Source organism: Oncorhynchus kisutch, linkage group LG26 (assembly GCF_002021735.2).
Source record: "Oncorhynchus kisutch isolate 150728-3 linkage group LG26, Okis_V2, whole genome shotgun sequence".
In the NCBI taxonomy this organism is placed as follows: Eukaryota; Metazoa; Chordata; class Actinopteri; order Salmoniformes; family Salmonidae; genus Oncorhynchus; species Oncorhynchus kisutch.
The window spans coordinates 38,349,751-38,369,973 of record NC_034199.2 but is presented as its reverse complement, the minus strand read 5'-3'; the positions used below and the strand labels follow the sequence as shown (position 1 = coordinate 38,369,973).

The window sequence follows — 20,223 nt, the reverse complement described above, 5'->3', positions numbered from 1 at the left end:
TGTGAATCCAACCCCTTCTCGTCAAACATCTCATTACAAAATCATGGGCATTAATATGGAGTTGGCCTGCTCCAACATCCTCCACTCTTCTGGGAAGGCTTTCCACTAGATGTTGGAACATTGCTGCGGGGACTTGCTTCCATTCAGCCATAAGAGCATTAGTGAGGTTGGGCACTGATGTTGGGCCTGGCTCGCAGTCGGAGTTCCAATATTTTATTTATTTATTTTTCTTAACAACAAATCAATACAAAAAGTACATGGGAACACAAGTATATATAAAGAATATAAAAAGGAAATTTGGGCTAGGGGCGGGGCTGGACTAGGGGCGGGGCGGGGCTAGGGGCGGGGCTGGACTAGGGGCGGGGCTAAGGGATACAATATCACATTACACAAGGACCTTTAAGGATATACACACATTTATAATTCTAACAGCTTTTTTGTTGGCAGAGGTTTTAATTGTCTTAAAATATAGTTCAATTTCTTTTTGCAAGGTAATAAAAGGTGTTGTTTTGTTTGTAAATGTACATTTGTGAATATGAAATTTGGCCAAAAGAGTAATGAAATTAATTACATAAAATTGTTTCAACTTATTTCTATGATAAGTAAAGAATCCAAGCAGTATATCTCTTCATAACAGTGTAAAAACTTCATAAATGTGTTCAATTATAAATCTACTGATGTCTTGCCACAGATTCCTTACATGAATACAATGCAACACTGTTTCTGAGTGGTAATTACAAAAGGTACAATTTTAATTAGGTATTTTCATCTAGTGGTTGGCAGGATAATATTTATGAATAATTTTAAAAGAAACTTCCTTCTTAAGGATCGGACCCTTTTTTCCCCCTCCAAATTTCCCCTAAAATGACATACCCAAATATAATTGCTTGTAGCTCAGGACCTGAAGCAAGGATATGCATATTCTTGATACCATTTCAAATCAAATTTTATTGGGGGGGGGGCAGCATTCCGATTCATCCCAAAGGTGTTCGATGTAGCTGAGGTTGGGGGGGGGGGGGGGCGTTTCCTGCATGATAACTTAAATCTCAAGCCATCTTATTAACGTTAACTTTATAAAGTGTGTAGCTAGCTAGATGTTCGGTATCTTGTTGAACCCTAACGCTTCGAACACACCGAAAAAAGTTCAACATTCACCTTCTGCTCCCATTTCTGTCAACCTGTCTACGCATACAGTTTGACACATACATTCGATAAATCCAACATATGCACCACACCGAACGCACTGCAACGCTTTAAGGATTTATGTGAATTTATCAAAATGCCTTTCAGTCAGTTGACCATGAATTGCTGCTAGCTAGACTCAGAAACATTGGTCTCAGTGAAGGGGTAGTAAATTGGTTTAGGAACTATCTTTCTGACAGAACACAATGTGTATATACTGACATAATAGAGATGTGCCCCAGGGTTCCATTTTAGCTTCTTCATTTGTATGAATGATTTGGGAAATGGGATGCAACCAGCAACGTTACATCTATATGCAGATGATACAGTTCTATATTCATGTGCTCCTTCTCTGGTTCAGGCTGTTGAAGAGCTCCAGACTGCTTTTCAGTCACTGCAGGACTCCCTTTATTGTCTCAAACTGGTCTTGAATATACAAAAACTGAATTCATGACCTTTACCAGAGCTAGAACTCTGCCAGAGAACGTTACCATTGTCACATCTGGTGGCTTATCCATTGGAAAAGTGTCATCCTACAAATACCTAGGCATTTGGTTGGTTGACAAGTTGTCCTTTAAAAAGTTCATGTGGATAATCTTGTGACAAAGTTTAAATTGAAATTGGGTTTTTATTTTCGTAATAAGGCTTACTTCCCGCTTATGGCTAGAAAGAGGCTTGTTCAGCCCACTTTTCTCTCTGTAATTGATTATGGTGACCTGTTGTATATGCATGCAACCTCTTCCGTCTTAGAGACTGCACGATAAGCAGAGTCCATTCTTGCGCATTATTACCAATGCCAAGTCACTCACCCATCATTGCACATTGTCCAACCTAACATTTGGTACCTCACTTTATATGTGCAGAAAAATACATTTGTATGTGTTCATCTACAAAGCCTTTTTGGGTAAACTCCCTCTTTACCTCTGTAGTCTGGTCTCCTTCACCACCAGCAGGTAAACTCCCTCTGTAGTCTGGTCTCCTTCACCACCAGCAGGTAAACTCCCCCTTTACCTCTGTAGTCTGGTCTCCTTCACCACCAGCAGGTAAACTCCCTCTTTACCTCTGTAGTCTGGTCTCCTTCCCCACCAGCAGGTAAACTCCCTCTTTACCTCTGTAGTCTGGTCTCCTTCACCACCAGCAGGTAAACTCCCTCTGTAGTCTGGTCTCCTTCACCACCAGCAGGTAAACTCCCTCTGTAGTCTGGTCTCCTTCACCACCAGTAGGTAAACTCCCTCTGTAGTCTGGTCTCCTTCACCACCAGCAGGTAAACTCCCTCTTTACCTCTGTAGTCTGGTCTCCTTCACCACCAGCAGGTAAACTCCCTCTTTACCTCTGTAGTCTGGTCTCCTTCACCACCAGCAGGTAAACTCCCTCTTTACCTCTGTAGTCTGGTCTCCTTCACCACCAGCAGGTAAACTCCCTCTGTAGTCTGGTCTCCTTCACCACCAGCAGGTAAACTCCCTTCTTTACCTCTGTAGTCTGGTCTCCTTCACCACCAGCAGGTAAACTCCCTCTTTACCTCTGTAGTCTGGTCTCCTTCACCACCAGCAGGTAAACTCCCTCTTTACCTCTGTAGTCTGGTCTCCTTCACCACCAGCAGGTAAACTCCCTCTTTACCTCTGTAGTCTGGTCTCCTTCACCACCAGCAGGTAAACTCCCTCTGTAGTCTGGTCTCCTTCACCACCAGCAGGTAAACTCCCTCTTTACCTCTGTAGTCTGGTCTCCTTCACCACCAGCAGTTACCATACCCGATCTGCTAGGTGGTTGCTACTTAAAGTCCCCAGGACATTCACAGTATTAGGCTAGATTGCCTTCTCCTCTTGTGCACCAGACGCATGGAATAATCTACAATCCATGCTTCATCTAGATATGTTAGTGCCACTGAATGAATTTAAAATATTGAAGGGAGACTCTGTTACGGAGGAGTGTAAATGCTTTTTTAGGCTGGATCAGGTTGTATGTTTTAATTCTGTAATGTATAGATTTTTGCTGCCTTCTTGGCCAGATCTCCCTTGAAAAAGAGACTCTGGGTCTCAATAGGCTTTTCCCGGTTAAATAAAAGGTAAAAAAAAAAATTTAAACAATGCAAACCCAGCGTTTCATTGGAAATGAATGTAATTCTGGTGTACCAAAATGCAATAACACTGTCCGTGTGTTCGAAGCGTAAGCAAAGTGCTAACGTTAAAGTTGGAATAAGTAGCGTCTCAATCACAAAACTGACAGCAGTTGGCACCGAAAGCGTCATTTCATTTTGGTACACCAGAATTACATTAATTTCCAATGAAACACTGGGTTTGCCTAGCAGCAACAGTTGCAGTACCAGTTCATTGTAGTGCATAGTTGCATTTATCGAATGTATGCGTCAAACTAGTAGACCGCTTGACAGAAATGGGAGCAGAAGGTAAATGTTGAACTTTTGTCGCACACATATCCATATTATGCTGCCTCCTGTATTGCGCAAACTCGCTGTGGGTGTGATCGAAGCATAACGCCCAGGAAGCTTAGATTCAAACTCCCATTTACCAGCTCTGCAAGCGTTATGTCAAAATACGTTCGTTTACACTAAATATGGAGTTTCGCTGTACTTTCAAAAATCGTCTAAAAATAAAATGTACAAACAACCGGGGGGAAAAAATCATCTTCGGCACCTCCAATGTATTGAGCTGTTCTAGACTTCCAACCTGTGCGCGGCAGTAATGTGTGATTTGCAGATAGCAGTTGAACCAGTGTGTCTGTGTAGCTAGAGTAACTATGGTTATTTACAGCTAACTAACTAGCGGTTGGTTCCAGTTAACTAGCATAACCTTTTGATTGCATCGTTAACGTTTTGTGCAATAAAGTTGTTAGCTACAGGTTTGGGATTTTTCATCTTAATTGGATTCACATAAAATGTGTCACCGGTTGCTAACTAACTCATTCCGGGTGACAGTCGGGAGACCGCCCTTGCTAGCTAGATACAGTACATGTTGCAAAAGCCTGTGCTAGCTAGCTAGCAGCAACTTCAGTGCATGTCGTCAAAGACATTGCTATTGATGAGACACGCAAAAAGCGTTTCACTATCCAATGTACTGAATAATGCACAGAAAACGTTAGTATTTATTCAATAGTATAAGTGGGACACTCACAGATAACACGCTGATGCGGAGAGGGGCCTCCAACAAGCACGCCATCTCTCTTCCCCGTATCGAGCGCCCCAATCGGAGCAGCACTTTCCGAATACCCCGCCCTCCAGACCAGCTGCTCAGATTTAAAAAGTAAATATAGCTTAATCACGCAACACTTCAGAATAAGTTAGTATATGATGGGTTATGTCGAGTTATCATGTGTGTCTTTGGTCTGTTTGAGCCACAAATATCGTTTCTTTTTCTAATGAAACTAGAATTTATATTTACCAACTGGCTACATTGTAGATGATCGAATGTCAATTTGTAAATCAACTCAATCAAGTAAATGTTGCTTCTAAACGCGCAGGTTTGACATTGAAGCATGGCTGATTAAGACGCGATTGTTATAAGCATTTATGTGCATACAACAAATATTTGTATTCGTAAAGAAGTGCTGCTATTGGGAAGTATTACAGTTTGGAATAATGTATAGGTGTTTGACTATTTGTAAATTATTTTGATTGTGGAAAGTGCTACCTACGAATCCATCAGTCGATTTACTTTGGGGAATATTGGAGCATGCGCTGAGGTCTAACTACGCGGAGGTGGGAAAAACGTTCCGAGTCATACATTTTGGTTGAGATAAACAGAACAAACCAACATAATCATGGTGGCTAGTTAGCTAACTCTATCGTAACGTCAAAGTGCAAAAGACGAGAAACAATTGAACATGTTAGTTTGATTTGACTAGTGATTGCATTGCATGCATCTCTTAGCCAGGACAAGTCTACAACCCCGGACAGTGGACGTGTGATAGCTAGCAGTTATCTACTGGAGCTAGTAGCAATCAATTAACATAAATTATTGAGCTAAAATGCTAACTTGCTACATTGTATTTTATTCAATTATATAATCGTCTTCCTAAATATAATTCAGCTCAGCACAGAAAAAGAAGGCCCTTACGGGAGTCTACAGCCAATCATCAGCCATGAAAATAGCTGTGGAAGGGTGTTGCCATGGAGAGCTGGATAAGATCTATGAGACGATTGGCTACCTGGAGCAGAAGGAGGGGGTGAAGGTAGACCTGCTGCTGTGTTGTGGAGACTTCCAGGCTGTGAGGAACGAGGGGGACATGAAGTGCATGGCTGTGCCGCAAAAGTACAGGCAGATGCAGACCTTCTACAAGTTAGTACCTTCCTATCACCTCTGCTCTCTCTCTTTCATGTAGGGCCAGGAGTTTTTCCTGAACCCTGCATGACCTGATCCTGGAAAAACTCTAGACCTTACCTTACTCTGAGAGATGGCTGTTGACCCCTATGGCTTTAGATGCCATAGGAATCAACAGCCAGGTGGGTTAAATTGGTTAAGCCCAACCCTGTCAGTACTACTTATGGGTCCTTTAGTTTAAGGGACAATCTGTTGTATTTCTGATGGTTGTATCTTGGTTCGTGCAGGTACTACTCTGGAGAGAAGAAGGCTCCGGTCCTGACTATCTTCATCGGTGGGAATCATGAGGCCTCCAACCATCTCCAGGAGCTCCCGTACGGGGGCTGGGTGGCTCCCAACATCTACTACATGGGTAAGACCTTACCTTCACACTCTGGCTACGAAGCTAAAACACATATTACAAGTTCCATGGATTGCTCTCTCAATGCCACTTGTCAATCAGGAAATTCGGGAGCGTTCACTTGCCCGAAAATGTTAATCTAATAATAACAGTGTATATGGTCTTCCATCAGGTTATGCTGGTGTTGTGCGCTACAAAGGAGTAAGGATAGGTGGCTTGTCTGGAATCTTCAAAGGGCATGATTACAGGAAAGGTGAGGTCATAAAGGAGTAAGGATAGGGGGCTTGTCTGGAATCTTCAAAGGGCATGATTACAGGAAAGGTGAGGTCATAAAGGAGTAAGGATAGGGGGCTTGTCTGGAATCTTCAAAGGGCATGATTACAGGAAAGGTGAGGTCATAAAGGATAGGGGGCTTGTCTGGAATCTTCAAAGGGCATGATTACAGGAAAGGTGAGGTCATAAAGCTCTAGTAGATGTTCTCCTGTCTCTGCAAATGTGTTGCAGCTCAACTGTCTATAAAATGTAATCAATGCTCTTTTTTTCAGGACATTATGAGTTCCCTCCATATAACCCAGAAACTCTACGCAGTGTTTACCACATCAGGAACATCGATGTCTTCAAACTCAAACAGGTGACTACCACTCACAGGGTTAATACGTCGTATGTCCCCCTATTATTATCATATGTCATTATGTCCCCCCTATTTTACCACTAGATCCAGATGCCTGTGGATGTGTTCCTGACCCATGACTGGCCTCGTGGGATCTACCATTACGGCAGCACAGGGGAGCTGCTGAGGAAGAAGAAGTTCCTGAGGCAGGAGGTGGAGTCCAACACACTGGGTAGTCCTGCAGCAGCAGAGCTCCTGGCCCACTTGCAGCCTAACTACTGGTTCTCTGCGCACCTCCACGTCAAGTTCGCTGCCCTAATGCAGCACCCGGTGAGCTGAACTGAAGACAGTTGAGAGAGAGACTGCCGTGCATATTCAAAGTTTGGATTCTTTCTGATTAATTTGAATTTAAGATTCTGTGATTGTCGCATGATGTATTGATTCAGCACCGACATTATTTTCCCACACCAACATCTTTCTCCTGATTGTATATCTAATGTACAGTGCCTTGCGAAAGTATTCGGCCCCCTTGAACTTTGCGACCTTTTGCCACATTTCAGGCTTCAAACATAAAGATATAAAACTGTATTTTTTTGTGAAGAATCAACAACAAGTGGGACACAATCATGAAGTGGAACGACATTTATTGGATATTTCAAACTTTTTTTAACAAATCAAAAACTGAAAAATTGGGCGTGCAAAATTATTCAGCCCCTTTACTTTCAGTGCAGCAAACTCTCTCCAGAAGTTCAGTGAGGATCTCTGAATGATCCAATGTTGACCTAAATGACTAATGATGATAAATACAATCCACCTGTGTGTAATCAAGTCTCCGTATAAATGCACCTGCACTGTGGTAGTCTCAGAGGTCCGTTAAAAGCGCAGAGAGCATCATAAAGAACAAGGAACACACCAGGCAGGTCCGAGATACTGTTGTGAAGAAGTTTAAAGCCGGATTTGGAAACAAAAATATTTCCCAAGCTTTAAACATCCCAAGGAGCACTGTGCAAGCGATAATATTGAAATGGAAGGAGTATCAGACCACTGCAAATCTACCAAGACCTGGCCGTCCCTCTAAACTTTCAGCTCATACAAGGAGAAGACTGATCAGAGATTCAGCCAAGAGGCCCATGATCACTCTGGATGAACTGCAGAGATCTACAGCTGAGGTGGGAGACTCTGTCCATAGGACAACAATCAGTCGTATATTGCACAAATCTGGCCTTTATGGAAGAGTGGCAAGAAGAAAGCCATTTCTTAAAGATATCCATAAAAAGTGTCGTTTAAAGTTTGCCACAAGCCACCTGGGAGACACACCAAACATGTGGAAGAAGGTGCTCTGGTCAGATGAAACCAAAATTGAACTTTTTGGCAACAATGCAAAATGTTATGTTTGGCGTAAAAGCAACACAGCTCATCACCCTGAACACACACCATCCCCACTGTCAAACATGGTGGTGGCAGCATCATGGTTTAGGCCTGCTTTTCTTCAGCAGGGACAGGGAAGATGGTTAAAATTGATGGGAAGATGGAGGGAGCCAAATACAGGACCATTCTGGAAGAAAACCTGATGGAGTCTGCAAAAGACCTGAGACTGGGACGGAGATTTGTCTTCCAACAAGACAATGATCCAAAACATAAAGCAAAATCTACAATGGAATGGTTCAAAAATAAACATATCCAGGTGTTCGAATGGCCAAGTCAAAGTCCAGACCTGAATCCAATCGAGAATCTGTGGAAAGAACTGAAAACTGCTGTTCACAAATGTTCTCCATCCAACCTCACTGAGCTCGAGCTGTTTTGCAAGGAGGAATGGGAAAAAATGTCAGTCTCTCGATGTGCAAAACTGATAGAGACATACCCCAAGCGACTTACAGCTGTAATCGCAGCAAAAGGTGGCGCTACAAAGTATTAACTTAAGGGGGCTGAATCATTTTGCACGCCCAATTTTTCAGTTTTTGATTTGTTAAAAAAGTTTGAAATATCCAATAAATGTCGTTCCACTTCATGATTGTGTCCCACTTGTTGTTGATTCTTCACAAAAAAATAGTTTTATATCTTTATGTTTGAAGCCTGAAATGTGGCAAAAGGTCGCAAAGTTCAAGGGGGCCGAATACTTTCGCAAGGCACTGTATGTGCTGCCAGATCACATAACTGATATTGTATATGCAGCACTGTTTATATCACTGCTCGTCTCTTTAGGCCAAAGTTGATGCTGCCCCCCGCACTACCAAATTCCTCTCACTGGATAAGTGCCTCCCATACAGGGACTTCCTACAGGTGAGAGAGGATGATGATGATTATAGAGAGGATGATTATAGAGAGGATGATGATTAGAGGGTGGGGTGATTAATAGAGGGGGGGGGATTTAATAGTGAGGGGGTGATGACATAGATGTGGTTTCATAGATCCAGATTAAACCTACTTTTGAATGGAGAATCTTTTCATATTGGTCTGTGAAACAGCCTGCGTGTGGGTCTTATTTTGGGCTAGTATTTGCGACAGGCGTGTTCTCTGTAGTGCATGTCTGAGTTGATGCTGACTTGTAGGGTGTGTGTTTCAGATCGTAGAGGTAGCAGACAGGCCAGGATCGTCCCAGGGTCTGGAGTATGATCCAGAGTGGCTGGCCATCCTCAAAGCTACAGACAGCCTGCAGACTGTCAGCCCTAATTACTGGAACCCCCCGCAGAACAACGGCCTGCACACAAGGTCAGACACACACCTCTCTTTCTCTCACATACTACACACACCTCTCTCTCTCTCTCTCATACTACACACACCTCTCTCTCTCTCTCTCATACTACACACACCTCTCTCTCATACTACACACACCTCTCTCTCATACTACACACACCTCTCTCTCATACTACACACACACCTTCTCTCTCTTACTTACTCATTCACTTAATCAATCTATCTTTTTTTGTCACCATCTCTCACGCACACACACATTAAACCCTGCTATCTCACATACATACACACCATCCTTCACTTACGCATACACCCCCACACACACGTGTAATGTGCTGCTCATGATCTGTGTCTACCTACTTCTGTATGTTGTCCAGGTGGGACTTCAGTGCTTCTGAGGCAGCCATGATGGAGGCTGTGGGTGACCTGGGGGGTGAACTGTCCATCCCTGACAACTTCTGCCTGACCGTGCCAGCTTACGACCCTGCCCGGCCACAGCCCCATGCCCACCCCAGCTACAGCACCAACCCACAGACCACCGAGCTCTGTGCCACCCTGGGTCTCAGAGACATCTATGCCCAGGTTGGGCAGGGAGGGTATGGGGGCCAGATAGGCACCCCAGAGCTGGAGGATGATGAAGTCCAGAGTGGAGATGAACCCAGTGAGTATCCTAGTGACACCTCAGGCCTGTCTAGCTCCTACAACCCTGATGAGATCACCATAGAGGATGAGTGGGAGGAGGAGGAGGAAGGAGAGAAAGGGGGAAGGGGGAAGAGCCCTGATGCAGTGGTCCCAGAGGGGGAAGCGGGGGAGGTAGGGGGGAGACTGGACTCAGCGCCCCCCAGCCGCATGGTTCTGACCATGCCTGAGCCCAAATTAGACCCCGCTCCTCCCTCACGCCTGTCCCTCAACCTCCCTCCTCCCTCTCACTCCTCACCTCCGAAAAAGGAGGAGGAGGAGGAGCCCCATGTCCGGATCCCTAAGCGCACCAGTGGGGAGACGGGGGACCCTATCAGTACAGGCAGCACCCCTAGGATCAAACGCAGGAACCAGGTCATCTACACTGCAGTGGACGATGACGAGAGTGAGGACTAGGGCTGGAACTTGACCCAGGTTTCAGGGGGAAGTCAGTGGGAACTGTTGTCAAATAGAAGATTCTTATTATCTCCTTTTTATATTGCTATTGTCCTTCAATGCAAACCAACAGAGATTTCTTTTAGTAGAGGGAGAATCCCTGATGGAAATGTATTTTTTTAAGTCTGTTCAGATCCTTTTTTTAAAATTATGAAATAAAGAAAATTGTGATTTTTTTTAAAGAAAAGAAATAAGTTTAATTTCAGATGAGGCACACTGTTTGAAGTTGTTGCTGTGGGTCAACTTCAAAAGGGCTGTGTTGGGAAACAAGAAAAGTTTAAGAACATGAATATGTTTGTACACCAAATAGTCATAAACCAATTTTGAACATTAACCTTATGACTCTTTTATACAAATGCACAGATAAGAGGGTCCATGGACAACTTCATAACTGGCCAGGGTTTCCCCAACTCGGTCCTGGGGCCCCGTTTTGGTTTTTGCCCCAGCACTACTACACAGCTGATTCAAATAATCAAAGCTTAATGAGTTGGTAATTTGAATGAGCTTTGTAGGGCTGGGGCAAAAACCAAAACGTGCACCCAGGGAGGGGCCCCAGGACCTGTGGTTCCTGAACTCTTTAGCAGACCCCCCCCCCCCCGCCCCCAACCACCACACACACACAAAAAAAACTACCGTTTCAAGCCAAAAACCCATGACAGGAGAGCAGTGTCACCACTGACTAAACCATTGAGACATACTATCGGTTCAGTCACTGACTGCACACATGGTGCAATAGCACATCTTTATTGAACAACACTTTACAGAGGTGCTGATGGGAGTTCAGGTTTTTCCCCACATTGTGTGAACTTCATCATTATTACACATAACCTGTGATCAGGGAGTTAATGAATGAGTGACTCATGGATTCATCAGTTAATCATGATGAGCCCATGAAACAACTTGTTTTTAAATTAAGTAGAGCTCATCACATCGATTTCGTGTCCTTAGTTAGCGATTCATTCCAGGATGACAGGTATTCTAGTCAGTAAAAATCAACAACAAAACAGGTTCAATACAAGGTGAAAATACATCGTGTATTTGACAAGAGTTCAAAGGGCAGACTGACAGACAACGTGCAGGCAGCTAATGGTTACAGGGATGTGCTTTACTTGGACTGCTACCTACTGAACACACCCCAGAGCATACAGGGGAATGAAACAGAGGAGGCACTTTGTTGTTTTTCAAACCCCTTGTAAGCACCCTTATTCTTCTTGTAAGTGCCCTTATTCTTCTTGTAAGCACCCTTATTCTTCTTAGCTAAACATGCACAATTCCAAAATGATACCCCCCCCCCTTATCACCTACCTCCCTGTAGATCTGAAACAAATGGAGAGTTAGAAGCAATATGGCAAACATAAATCCACCCAGTTGATCAGTTGACAAGGTGAAGCAAATATCATGCCTTCTCTCATCCATCCAGATCTATATGGAATGTCTAGGGGTTATGCGTCAATGGAGTCCAACAACAGGGTGGGTAGCTCTGTATTCAAAGCTGTCCGTCTCCAAACCAGTGCTTTGAACAGCATCAGCTCGTTAGTCATTAAAAGCGTTATCACATTGTTTTCATTTACATCAACTCTTACGCAGTAAGACACAGGACAAACGAGGAACAGCAGAACATAGCATGTATATCATGGCCCATGCATTCACAACATGACAGGCAAGATACAATGGTTTCCTAACTACAGGACTTCATCCCTAGAGGGGTTTTGTAGCCTGGTCCCAGATCTGCTTTTTCTGTCTAGCTCCACGATCATTGTCAACCATAGGGACTTGGCAATGACAGCACAAACAGATCTGAGACTAGGCTCGGGTTTTGAGATCCTACTATATTTTATCACTCAGGAGAGGCAAGGATTTTCTCCTGACCAGGAGAAACTGCAGCCCTGGATATCACTGCAGTAACCAGGGTTTCCAAGCTCGGTCCTGGGCCCCCTGGCTGTGTAGTGCTAGGGCCACAAAACAAAACACTCACCCAGGAGGGGCCCAGGAAGGAGTTTGTGAAGAGCTGCACTACACAGTGGATTGATTGTTAGAAACAGCAGTGGTCTCCAGCGAGGGCCAGACTCAGACATGGCATAGAGCAGACTCACTCTGTACTGTGGGTTCTTCAGTGTATATCTACTGTACATATGTGGGTGGAGGTGAGATCGAGGACGAGGGGCCTGGATGATACCAGACTGGCATTGGCACCATGATGTCTCGCAACACCGCTGCTCTGAGGAGTATTAATAATAATAATATAGCCTAGGGGAAATAAATAAATGAGGCCAGAGGAAATAAGGGCATCAGAAGAGGCCATGAACTGTGTTTCCCTCCCTCTCATGCGGTTGTGGGTAAACTGTGCCATCTAACATGGGTTATTCTATCTGTGGCAACCGGGAAGTGTCTGGAATGGCCCAGGCCAAGGCTTCAGGGTTTAGGTTGTTCAGGCAGCCTGGGGCTCATGCTAGAGGGGGTGATGGGGGGGCATTCAGGACAGCAGTAAAGGGAATACTTTGGGGGAGTGTGACCTGCATCCCATTCACTCTTTCCCCCCCTCATCCCTTAAGACTCCCTCGCTCCATCTCTCCTTTCTTCCCTCTCTGCCACTCAAGAACCGACACTGCAGCGATTGCATAATGAAATGGAACCATGATTGAAATGAATCGAGACAGACAGAAGGCAAAACAACATCCACGATTAGTGCTAAATAATATAGTCTTGTCACACTCACTCTTTTTCTTCTTGTCTGTCAGTCTTTATCAGACCTCTCTGTCAGAAATCTATCTGGCTTCGCAAAAGACAACCGTCCTGTTCCGACTCTTTCCCTATGTCTCTATCTCTCTGTGGCTGACAGGGTGGATGGGAGGGAGGGTGGAGGTTTGAAGGAGGTGTCCCCTTGCCCCGACCCCAGAGGTTGGGAGCAGGGATGGCAGGGTGGAAGTGGAGCGGTCCTAGTTCCCTCCTCCTCCTCCACAGCAGGATCGGGTGTTGTGGGCATCAGGGTCCTGTAGGTTCACTCCTCTGTGTCGTGCTGCGTGTGTAGGGTTCTGGGTGTCTGTTTTTGGCATCTTTTTGGCTGCAGAGACAGTGGAACACACTGTTACTATTCTGACCTAGTTCTAACTAGGGCCTGGAGTTTTTCTTGGGCAGGTCATGTTGTCATGAAAAACTGTTAACAAATGTTTTGTTATTAGGTCAACAATTGAAATGAACAAAAATGGTGTCACCTATAAGTATCCCTATAGATTGATGGGGGAAGATGGAAGCTTACCAATGGCCAGGAACAGATCGTTGACATTCATGGCCGTCTTGGCAGAGGTCTCCATGAAGAGAAGCCCAGTGTCTTCAGAATAGGTCTGGGCCTCCTGTCAGACAGGAGGCAACAATCCATCAGTATTGGGAATCCCCAGTGTTTTAGAATTAATATTTGATATAGTATTATGTCAGTGTATAGTGCTGACTATAACATGTTACTGAGTCAGTGTAGAGGACAGTACCTCGTACTCCACTAGTCTCTTCTCAGCCAGGTCAGCCTTGTTCCCTGCCAAAGCGATGACAATGTTGGGGCTAGCCTGCCTCTGTAGCTCCTTCACCCAGGCTTTGGCTCGCTCAAACGTCTCCTACAGGAGGGCAAAGCAGAGGCCATAAGAGAGGGGCGAGTTGGTGAGAAAGAGGGAGTCAGATACAGTGCAACATTTAAATAACATGGAAATGTTCACATGATAGAGGGCTAGAGCGTCTATACAGTACAATGGGGCGATTCCACGGCAGCAGAACATATTGGTATCTCAGATTGTTCTCACATAGAAGGGAGGAAGGGTCTTTGAAATGCTTTTTACATTTGTATCACAAGCCATTAAAAAAAAAAACATGGTGAAAGTGGCCATTTTAGGCCCTTTTTATACCTGTACATTACTCCTGTCAGACCTTATGATCTGTGAACCGTACAGGATACAGACAACAGCTTGGTGTCATTATACTATAAGACCCTATGATCTGTGAACCGTACAGGATACAGACAACAGCTTGGTGTCATTATACTATAAGACCCTATGATCTGTGCACCGTACAGGATACAGACAACAGCTTGGTGTCATTATTCTATAAGAACCTAATATCTGTGCACCGTACAGGATGCAGACGACAGCTTGGTGTCATTATTCGCTGCTGCCATGTTGTGTTGCTACCATCTGTTGTCAGGTTGCTACCATGTTGTGTTGATGTCATGCTGTGTTGTCGTCTTAGGTCTATCTTTATGTAGTGTTGTCTCTCTTTTCGTGATGTGTGTTTTATCCTATAATATTAATATTTGTAATGTTGAATAAATGAATGAACATTTTTATTTCTGAATCTTGACACTCCATATTTGAGAGAACACTATAAGGAGTATAATGACAACAAGATGTTGTCTGTATCCTGTACGGTTCACACATCATAGGGTCTTACAGTATAATGACACCAAGATGTTGTCTGTCATGTACGGTTCACACATCATAGGGTCTTACAGTATAATGACACCAAGATGTTGTCTGTCATGTACGGTTCACACATCATGGGGTCTTACAGTATAATGACACCAAGATGTCTGTCATGTACAGTTCACACATCATGGGGTCTTACAGTATAATGACACCAAGATGTCTGTCATGTACGGTTCACACATCATGGGGTCTTACAGTATAATGACACCAAGATGTCTGTCATGTACGGTTCACACATCATAGGGTCTTACAGTATAATGACACCAAGATGTCTGTCATGTACGGTTCACACATCATAGGGTCTTACAGTATAATGACACCAAGATGTCTGTCATGTACGGTTCACACATCATAGGGTCTTACAGTATAATGACACCAAGATGTCTGTCATGTACGGTTCACACATCATAGGGTCTTACAGTATAATGACACCAAGATGTCTGTCATGTACGGTTCACACATCATAGGGTCTTACAGTATAATGACACCAAGATGTCTGTCATGTACGGTTCACACATCATAGGGTCTTACAGTATAATGACACCAAGATGTCTGTCATGTACGGTTCACACATCATGGGGTCTTACAGTATAATGACACCAAGATGTCTGTCATGTACGGTTCACACATCATAGGGTCTTACAGTATAATGACACCAAGATGTCTGTCATGTATGGTTCACACATCATGGGGTCTTACAGTATAATGACACCAAGATGTCTGTCATGTACGGTTCACACATCATAGGGTCTTACAGTATAATGACACCAAGATGTCTGTCATGTACGGTTCACACATCATAGGGTCTTCCAGGAGACAGGTATACACTTAGCATATAAAACATTAAGAGCACCTGCTCTTTCCATGACAGACTGACCAGGTGAATCCAGGTGAAAGCTATGATCCCTTATTGATGTCACTTGTTAAATCCACTTCAATCAGTGTAGATGAAGGGGAGGAGACAGATTAAAGAAGGATGTTTAAGCCTTGAGACATGGATTGTATACGTGTGCCATTCAGAAGGTGAATGGGGAAGACAAAATATTTAAGTGCCTTTTGAATAGGGTATGGTAGTAGGTGCCAGGCACACCGGTTTGAGTCAAGAACTGCAACGCTTCTGGGTTTTTCACACTCAACAGTTTGTTTCCCATGCTGGTCCACCAGCCAACTTCACACAACTTTGCATTGGAGTCAACATGGGCGAACATCCCTGTTGAATCATTTAGACACCTTGTAGAGTCCATGCCCCGACGAACTGAGGCTGTTCTGAGGGCAAAATGGGGGGGTGCAACTCAATATTAACAAGGTGTTCCTAATGTTTGGTATGGTCAGTGTATGTCTAAAATTGGCCATTTCATCATGATCTTCTCAAAAATGGTTTGTGATACAAATGTAAAAACATGGGTAAATATCCTTCCTCCCAATGAAGTTTCTATCAGATACCAAACATATTTTCTGTTCCTGCTGGCATGGAATCACCCAATACATTTATTTACTCCTTAAGTTAGCTCTGAAAATGCAGCTCTGTGGTGCGCTGAATGATGACTGTACCGGCTTGGTGATGTCAAAGACCACAATAGCAGCCTGTGCCCCGCGGTAGTACATGGGAGCCAGACTGTGGTAGCGCTCCTGTCCCGCCGTGTCCCAGATCTCAAACTTCACAGTGGTGTCGTCTAGACACACAGACTGGGCCAGGAATGCAGCTGAGACAGAGAAGACGAGAGAGTGAATGTAAAACTAATTATGTAAAACTCAACCCTTTCATCTCAGCAAACCCTCCCTTCTTGGTCCAGGAATAAAACTCTCTGTGTTTTTAACAGAATATTTTGTTACAGCACTCCAGGAAAAGAGTTGCCCAACCCTGATCTGGGGCCAACAGTGTGCCAGTCAACTTCTCTCCTCCCCCTCCCCTCACCTCCAATGGTGGTCTCCTGGAACTCATCAAACTGTCCCTTGACGAAGCGCAGCACCAGGCTGGACTTGCCCACAGCCATGTCTCCCAGCAACACCAGTTTAAACTGGCATATCTTTGTCTGGGGCAGCATGCAGTTGGGCCGGCCACTCCCTCTGGTAGCCATGGTGACAGAGATGAGGAGGGCGGGAGCCTCCCAGTGATGGGAGCTCAGACTACAGGGGACTCTGGGACGTGAAGTCTTTCTCCAACTCTCCTCTTCTTCTCTCTGCAGATGAGAGAAGATTTTATTTTTGTATTTATTAAAGATCCCCATTCCTGGGGTCCAAACAAATGAAGGCAAAAACATTATTACACCACTACACATCTAAAATACAACATTTATAATACCACTATATATATATATATATATATATATATATATATATATAATACCACTATGTGTGTGCTGGCGTGTGTGTGCATAAATGTGTGTGTGTGTGTGTCTGTGTCTGTGTGTGTGTGTGTCCTCACAGTCCACATTGTTCCATAAGGTGTAGTGTAATTTATTTGATCTGATTTTACTGCACGAGTTACTTGATGTGGAATAGATATGAGAACAGAACAGAGGGAACTGGTAAAGGACAATGCTGGTAAAGGACAATGCTGGTAATGGACCATGCTAGTAATGGACCATGCTGGTAATGGAAAAAGGAAAGATTGGCTCAAATGACAGCAGGTGTTATTCAGTCTGGACAGGTAGGTCTTTTTTTTTCCATCAGTTCAGATGACCATTAATATCATGATCTATTTATGACAACATTATTACATGTTCTGCAATAATGCCCATCCACACAAATCTAGGATGACTGACAGAACCAGAAACACATGCATAGAGGATGTTTGAGCATGACATCATATTTCATTGTGTGCCTTCTTGTCACCAGCCTACGGATTTGTGCTATGTAAATAAACTCAGCAACAAAAAAAAATTGTAAAGGGATTAAACACTGTTTCCCACTGTTCAATGAACACTGTTCAATGAAGCATAAACAATTAATGAACATGCACCTGTGGAACGGTCGTTAAGACACTAACAGCTTACAGACAGTAGACAATTAAGGTCACATGTATGAAAACTTAGGACACTAAAGAGGCCTTTCTACTGACTCTGAAACACACCAAAAGAAAGATGCCCAGGGACCCTGCTCATCTGCGTGAACATGCCTTAGGCATGCTGCAAGGAGGCATGAGGACTGCAGATGTAGCCAGGGCAATAAATTGCCATGTCCGTACTGTGAGATGCCGAAGACAGCGCTACAGGGTGACAGGACGGACAGCTGATCGTCCTCTCAGTGGCAGACCATGTGTAACAACACCTGCACAGGATCGGTACAGCCGAACATCACACCTGTGGGACAGGTACAGGATGGCAACAACTACTGCCCGGGTTACACCAGGAACGCACAATCCCTCCATCAGTGCTCAGACTGTACGCAATAGGCTGAGAGAGGCTAGACTGAGGGCTTGAAGGCCTGTTGTAAGGCAGGTCCTCACCAGACATCACCGGCAACAACGTCGCCTATGGGCACAAACCCACCGTTGCTGGACCAGACAGAACTGGCAAAAAGTGCTCTTCACTGACGAGTTGCGGTTTTGTCTCACATGGGGTGATGGTCGGATTCGCATTTATAGTCAAAGGAATGAGCGTTACACTGAGGCCTGTACTCTGGGGCAGTGTGTCACAGCATCATCGGACTGAGCTTCATGTCATTGCAGGCAATGAGATTGCCTGCAATGTCATTGCAGGCAATCTCAACGCTGTGCATTACAGGGAAGACATCCTCCTCCCTCATGTGGTATCCTTCCTGCAGGCTCATCCTGGCATGACCCTCCAGCATGACAATGCCACCAGCCATACTGCTCATTATGTGCGTGATTTCCTGCAAGACAGGAATGTCAGTGTTCTGCCATGGCCAGCAAAGAGCCCAGATCTCAATCCCATTGAGCACGTCTGGGACCTGTTGAATCGGAGGGTGAGGGATAGGGCCATTCCCCCCAGAAATGTCTGGGAACTTGCAGGTGCCTTGGTGGAAGAGTGGGGTAACATCTCACTGCAAGAACTGGCGAATCTGGTGCAGTCCACAAGGAGATGCACTGCAGTACTTAATGCAGCTGGTGGCCACACCAGATACTGACTGTTACTTTTGAGCCCCCCCCCCCCTCTGTTGTTGACAGTGAGAGGATGTTTCTTTTTTTGCTGAGTTTATTTATTATAGCGATATAAATTAACCGCCATAGGGGTCATTGAGAGGTCGAAACATGGGACTGGCTTCTGCTGTTCCTGGTCCATTTGATAGAACGAATGGACCTGGTCATGTCAGTCGCGCGCACCAACAACGGCGAGTTTATGTCCCACTCCCCACTGTCACATTCATCCAGAATCTGGAATTTCGCCAGGCAGCGAGCTATTGTCATTTCAGTGGAGTGACAGCACGCACAGTGTTTTCACTTTCATTACCACGAGAGCTCAAACCCCGTATGCCATTGTTTTTCATTATCTGCTAAGCATTTAGCTGTATATTTTATTTTACATCGGGGTATGAATATTAAAATAGGCGCTATGCAGGTATCGTCAGGTTTATCTGTAAACTGCTGTATCTCCGTACAGAATGGACTCCGTTGAAGCCCAGTCACTTTGCTGCGGTTAAGCCAAATCCGCCCCAGCTCTGGTTCGACGGCCGTCTCACTTTCATTCTTGCAGCTCCACATCCCATATGTACACTCGGGGAGTAGAAAAATATGAATACATACCAGTGACGATATCGGCGCACTCTGAAACGATCAGAGGTCCCCGTCTTGAGACTGTTGACAATATATCAGCTGGTAAAACGACTATTAACACTTCCTGCAAATTCGCGCAGTCGCAGTCAGTGTCGCATTCTCGATTTTCTTAAACGGATAGATAACCGCATTCCTCCACGTTTTAGTTCGTCAGGTGCAAAGGCCCGCAGTCTCAAAACAGACTGTTTTTCATTACCAAAAATATGTCTTTAAACTGTTTCTTTACAACCGCATCAGAACAGAACTGGAGTAGCAGTAGGTTGGGTTGTAATTTGATGCCTCTGTATCTGAATGGTCTATTGTGCCTATTATGAAAATGTTTAATCACAACAAAATAATTCAAAGCTAAATGAGGACCAATGTACATGAGGTGTACACATGTAGAGAATGGACTTCGACTCGGCTACCTACCTTTAATCAGACGCAGCGGAAAACGACTGCCCCCTCGCATTGAAGAGTTCAAATTGAAGGCTAACCGCGGTACTGCAGGCATTGTTTCAGAAAACAGGTTGCCCATTATATTAAATTGTGAAATTATAGTGAATGGGGTAATGGCGATCTTCGTGGTCAATATTCGTGGATATCCGTCTATAAAAACAAATCGAACACAATCGTGGTACAAATAATTGCTTCTATTTCCCAGATGTATTTCCTTAACCAATTACTTTAAAATCCCACACAGACGAAGTAAAAAGGATAATTGAGTTGATAATTGCAGCCTGCAGTACCCCGGT

The 20,223-nt window shown here is 44.4% G+C and overlaps 3 protein-coding genes across 7 annotated transcripts in view; 1 reads left to right on the top strand and 2 right to left on the bottom strand.

The window, feature by feature from the left end:
- armc8 (armadillo repeat containing 8) overlaps nucleotides 1-4,413 on the bottom strand; it is a 30,030-nt gene extending 25,617 nt beyond the window's left edge. For all 3 annotated transcript variants that reach the window (XR_004205638.1, XR_004205639.1, XM_031805814.1), the window contains exon 1: nucleotides 4,308-4,413. Coding sequence is in view for 1 of the 3 variants with exons in the window: in XM_031805814.1 (XP_031661674.1) it covers nucleotides 4,308-4,352 (45 nt within the window). In the remaining 2 variants the exon portion in view is untranslated. The remainder of the gene's footprint in view (nucleotides 1-4,307) is intronic.
- On the top strand, nucleotides 3,880-10,622 carry dbr1 (debranching RNA lariats 1). 2 transcript variants are annotated; one of them, XM_020473780.2, is made up of 9 exons: nucleotides 3,880-4,436; nucleotides 5,223-5,471; nucleotides 5,741-5,865; nucleotides 6,026-6,106; nucleotides 6,399-6,484; nucleotides 6,569-6,793; nucleotides 8,666-8,743; nucleotides 9,027-9,172; nucleotides 9,532-10,622. In XM_020473780.2, exons 1-9 carry the CDS (start codon nucleotides 4,321-4,323, stop codon nucleotides 10,247-10,249), a joined length of 1,824 nt encoding a protein of 607 aa, XP_020329369.1. In that variant the 5' UTR covers nucleotides 3,880-4,320; the 3' UTR covers nucleotides 10,250-10,622. The 2 variants fall into 2 exon arrangements, with proteins under 2 accessions (XP_020329369.1, XP_020329371.1); XM_020473782.2 differs by lacking the exon at nucleotides 3,880-4,436 and adding an exon at nucleotides 4,461-4,891.
- Nucleotides 10,623-10,986: 364 nt separating this feature from the next.
- Nucleotides 10,987-19,978, bottom strand: LOC109881674 (ras-related protein Rab-5B). 2 transcript variants are annotated; one of them, XM_020473787.2, is made up of 6 exons: nucleotides 19,460-19,908; nucleotides 16,670-16,934; nucleotides 16,306-16,457; nucleotides 13,771-13,893; nucleotides 13,545-13,638; nucleotides 10,987-13,349 (listed from the first exon to the last, which is right to left on the bottom strand). In XM_020473787.2, exons 2-6 carry the CDS (start codon nucleotides 16,830-16,832, stop codon nucleotides 13,225-13,227), a joined length of 657 nt encoding a protein of 218 aa, XP_020329376.1. In that variant the 5' UTR covers nucleotides 16,833-16,934; nucleotides 19,460-19,908; the 3' UTR covers nucleotides 10,987-13,224. The 2 variants fall into 2 exon arrangements, with proteins under 2 accessions (XP_020329376.1, XP_031661672.1); XM_031805812.1 differs by having other exon boundaries at nucleotides 10,996-13,349; nucleotides 19,901-19,978.
- Nucleotides 19,979-20,223: the final 245 nt, after the last annotated feature.